The sequence below is a fragment of the Montipora foliosa genome, chromosome 4, assembly GCF_036669935.1.
Source record: "Montipora foliosa isolate CH-2021 chromosome 4, ASM3666993v2, whole genome shotgun sequence".
In the NCBI taxonomy this organism is placed as follows: domain Eukaryota; kingdom Metazoa; phylum Cnidaria; class Anthozoa; order Scleractinia; family Acroporidae; genus Montipora; species Montipora foliosa.
In genome coordinates this window covers 32,001,597-32,004,096 of record NC_090872.1, presented here as the reverse complement: position 1 = coordinate 32,004,096, position 2,500 = coordinate 32,001,597, and the positions used below count along the sequence as shown (strand labels likewise).

General features: G+C 39.7%; 1 protein-coding gene across 1 annotated transcript in view; it reads left to right on the top strand.

The window, feature by feature from the left end:
* The window catches only part of LOC138000633 (monocarboxylate transporter 10-like), a 14,978-nt gene that overhangs the window by 4,610 nt on the left and 7,868 nt on the right, over positions 1–2,500 (top strand). The window contains exon 2 of the mRNA XM_068847182.1: positions 520–750. Within this exon, the coding sequence (XP_068703283.1) occupies positions 603–750 (148 nt within the window). The 5' untranslated portion in view covers positions 520–602. The remainder of the gene's footprint in view (positions 1–519; positions 751–2,500) is intronic.

The following is a 2,500-nucleotide window of genomic DNA, read 5'->3' as shown; positions in this document are numbered from 1 at the left end:
ATGTTTGCCTTTCTTTTTATCCGTTTGTAATTCATTCTCTATTTCGTGGAACAGGACTCTGGACCGCAACTTCCGGAAAATCTCATGTCGTGATCCAGGGGTTCAGATATTGGGAAGCCACAAAAGCGGGAGGAAAGACATTTTATTAATTTCTCTCGCATCTTTCTGCATCTTTTGTCCTCGAGTACATATGCTAGTGTTTTGCTTAAAAGAGATCATGTGCTGCTGCTAAACAGTGAACACCAGGCATATGGGTTTAGGTGAGCTCCGGATGGAACAAGTTAGAGCACGTTTACAGGGTCTGTAATGTCTAAACTAGGAACATTTTTGTAGAGTTCTTTTGTCTTCGTTTCTCAAAACTCACTTGAGTTGTCCCTACGCAATGGTCACCTGGACAAATAATGGAGACGCATTTCCACAAATGCAAAATACTTCCGAGATTAAGTGACAATTGGAGTTCTTTGTTACTTTCACCGCACGTGACTCCTTATTCAGATTCTTTGTTTTCCTGTTTACTAGATGCCGATTGCACGTGATGGTTAGAAGCGAAGACAGAAAGGCGAAAAACTGATAAGAAAATCTGTATTAGACAACTATCCACTATGAAAGTAAGTCCCAATAGTATCTGGTCCTGGGTAGTTTGTGCAGCGTCTGCGTTATCAATAGTCCTGATATCTGGTAGCGCTTTCAACTTTGGATTGCTTCTTCCACCACTAATGAAACATTTTAACACAACGCGACAAGCCGCAGGTAGGTTATTCGTTTCCATACATTGCTAGTATGGTTTTGCATGCATACTCGAATCCTTGATGCACCAGGTGATCAGTTTCAGAAATAAAAGAACGAGCGTAGATGATATCGTGGAACACCAGTAGAAGACTTTGTCGCCTGGGTTCAATATTCATTCGCAAGCAAGTTGGAGGTTCTGAGTAAGGGTTAGTTTTGGGGTCCGGATTAAGTTATGGTGTCATTGAACAAAGAGTACCAGCTGATCAAAAAAACATTTTAAAACCAAAATTCAAACATTGGTCCTACATTCTCTACCACCAATTTCTGGCATTAAAGACGCAGTCTAAGCAATTCAATGGCTAACATTCTAACCCTAACCACTTGAACTTTGACGCGGGAGACAGATTATTCGACGTGTGGGATTTGCCATGTTGCTGATCAAAATGTAAACGAGACGGCTATGTATTTCACCGTTAGGCATTTTGTTAAACATTCAAAATTTGAAGCGAACTGTGAGAGATACCTAAAAGAGGCGAAGTTGGAATTTTGTTTTGAGGGCAGTGAGGGCATTTAATCAAACAAGCAAACAGACGGATAGTCCTGATGAGTATAGAATGTCAATGAGATGGAACTACAATTTCAGGTCACACATGATCATAAGCCCTTGAGTTTGCTTGGCCATGCTATATTCCTATAATTACCCAATTACTTTCAGACGCGACATTATGTCCATAGTGAGACGTACAAACGAACTCACGAATACTACATCCTTGAGGTTTCCGAAAGAAACCGGCTTCCACCAGCGCGTTAATTAAACTCAGCATATCAGTCCTGAAATCCCGAGTCGGCGTGAGAAAACGAAGCGAATGCGGGACAAATGGTTCCGATAGCTTGTTCTCGTGGTATTATTTCAAAAATAACAAGACGGCCAATTAGGCGTCCACGTAGGATGCGCTGGTAAAAGCAACCAACAGGCAGCGGCTCTAAATAAAAATTCTAGAGTCTGTGACAAAATTCCTTGGAACGGTACACTATATACAGATCTGAAACTTTCGCGGCTCACAATTTTATTTGCACGCGAGTTTCCGAGCCCATTTCATTGGCAAAACAACATTGTGGGAGGGCAAGGTAATGCAAAGTGTTTAAACAATTTTGTCAGAGGCCTGGGTTATTTGGATATTATAGGTGTTGTATTAGCTCAAACCTCTTCTTTCATTTTTACGGTTCAGACCAGTTGTAAGTCAGTGTACAGTATGATCTGTCATACAGGCGAATAAGTTGGAGAGGGTGATGTTGAATGTATACCTGTTGTGGGAAAACGGAAAACGGTAAAAGCACAATGAGTAGAACGACATCAAATGCCATATTTGGGTAGGATACTTGAAGTTCTTTAAATTACAACCAAAAAATGGAATGAAATGGCACTTTAATTCAAGGGAGAATATTTTTCGAATTTTTTTGTTAATACTTTATTTTAATAAAGGTTAAGGTCACACCTGTGGATCGCAAAAAAAGTATGTAAAAAGATCAAATATTTCCAGACATATTGGTAAAATACATTTTCGTATTTGTAGACTACAGGAGCGCTTTTCGCGGGAAACATCAAATAATTGTTTTCACTCGCAAACTTTCGAGGTATTTGTATGTAAAGGAATTTTACTCTTTGTGCCATTAAGTCGTATTTTAAGAAAGTATTAACAATGAAGACTCACAAGCTACGTGAATATCCGAGATCTCTCTGGTGCTAACAATAGGAAAAAGAGGGTCAAAC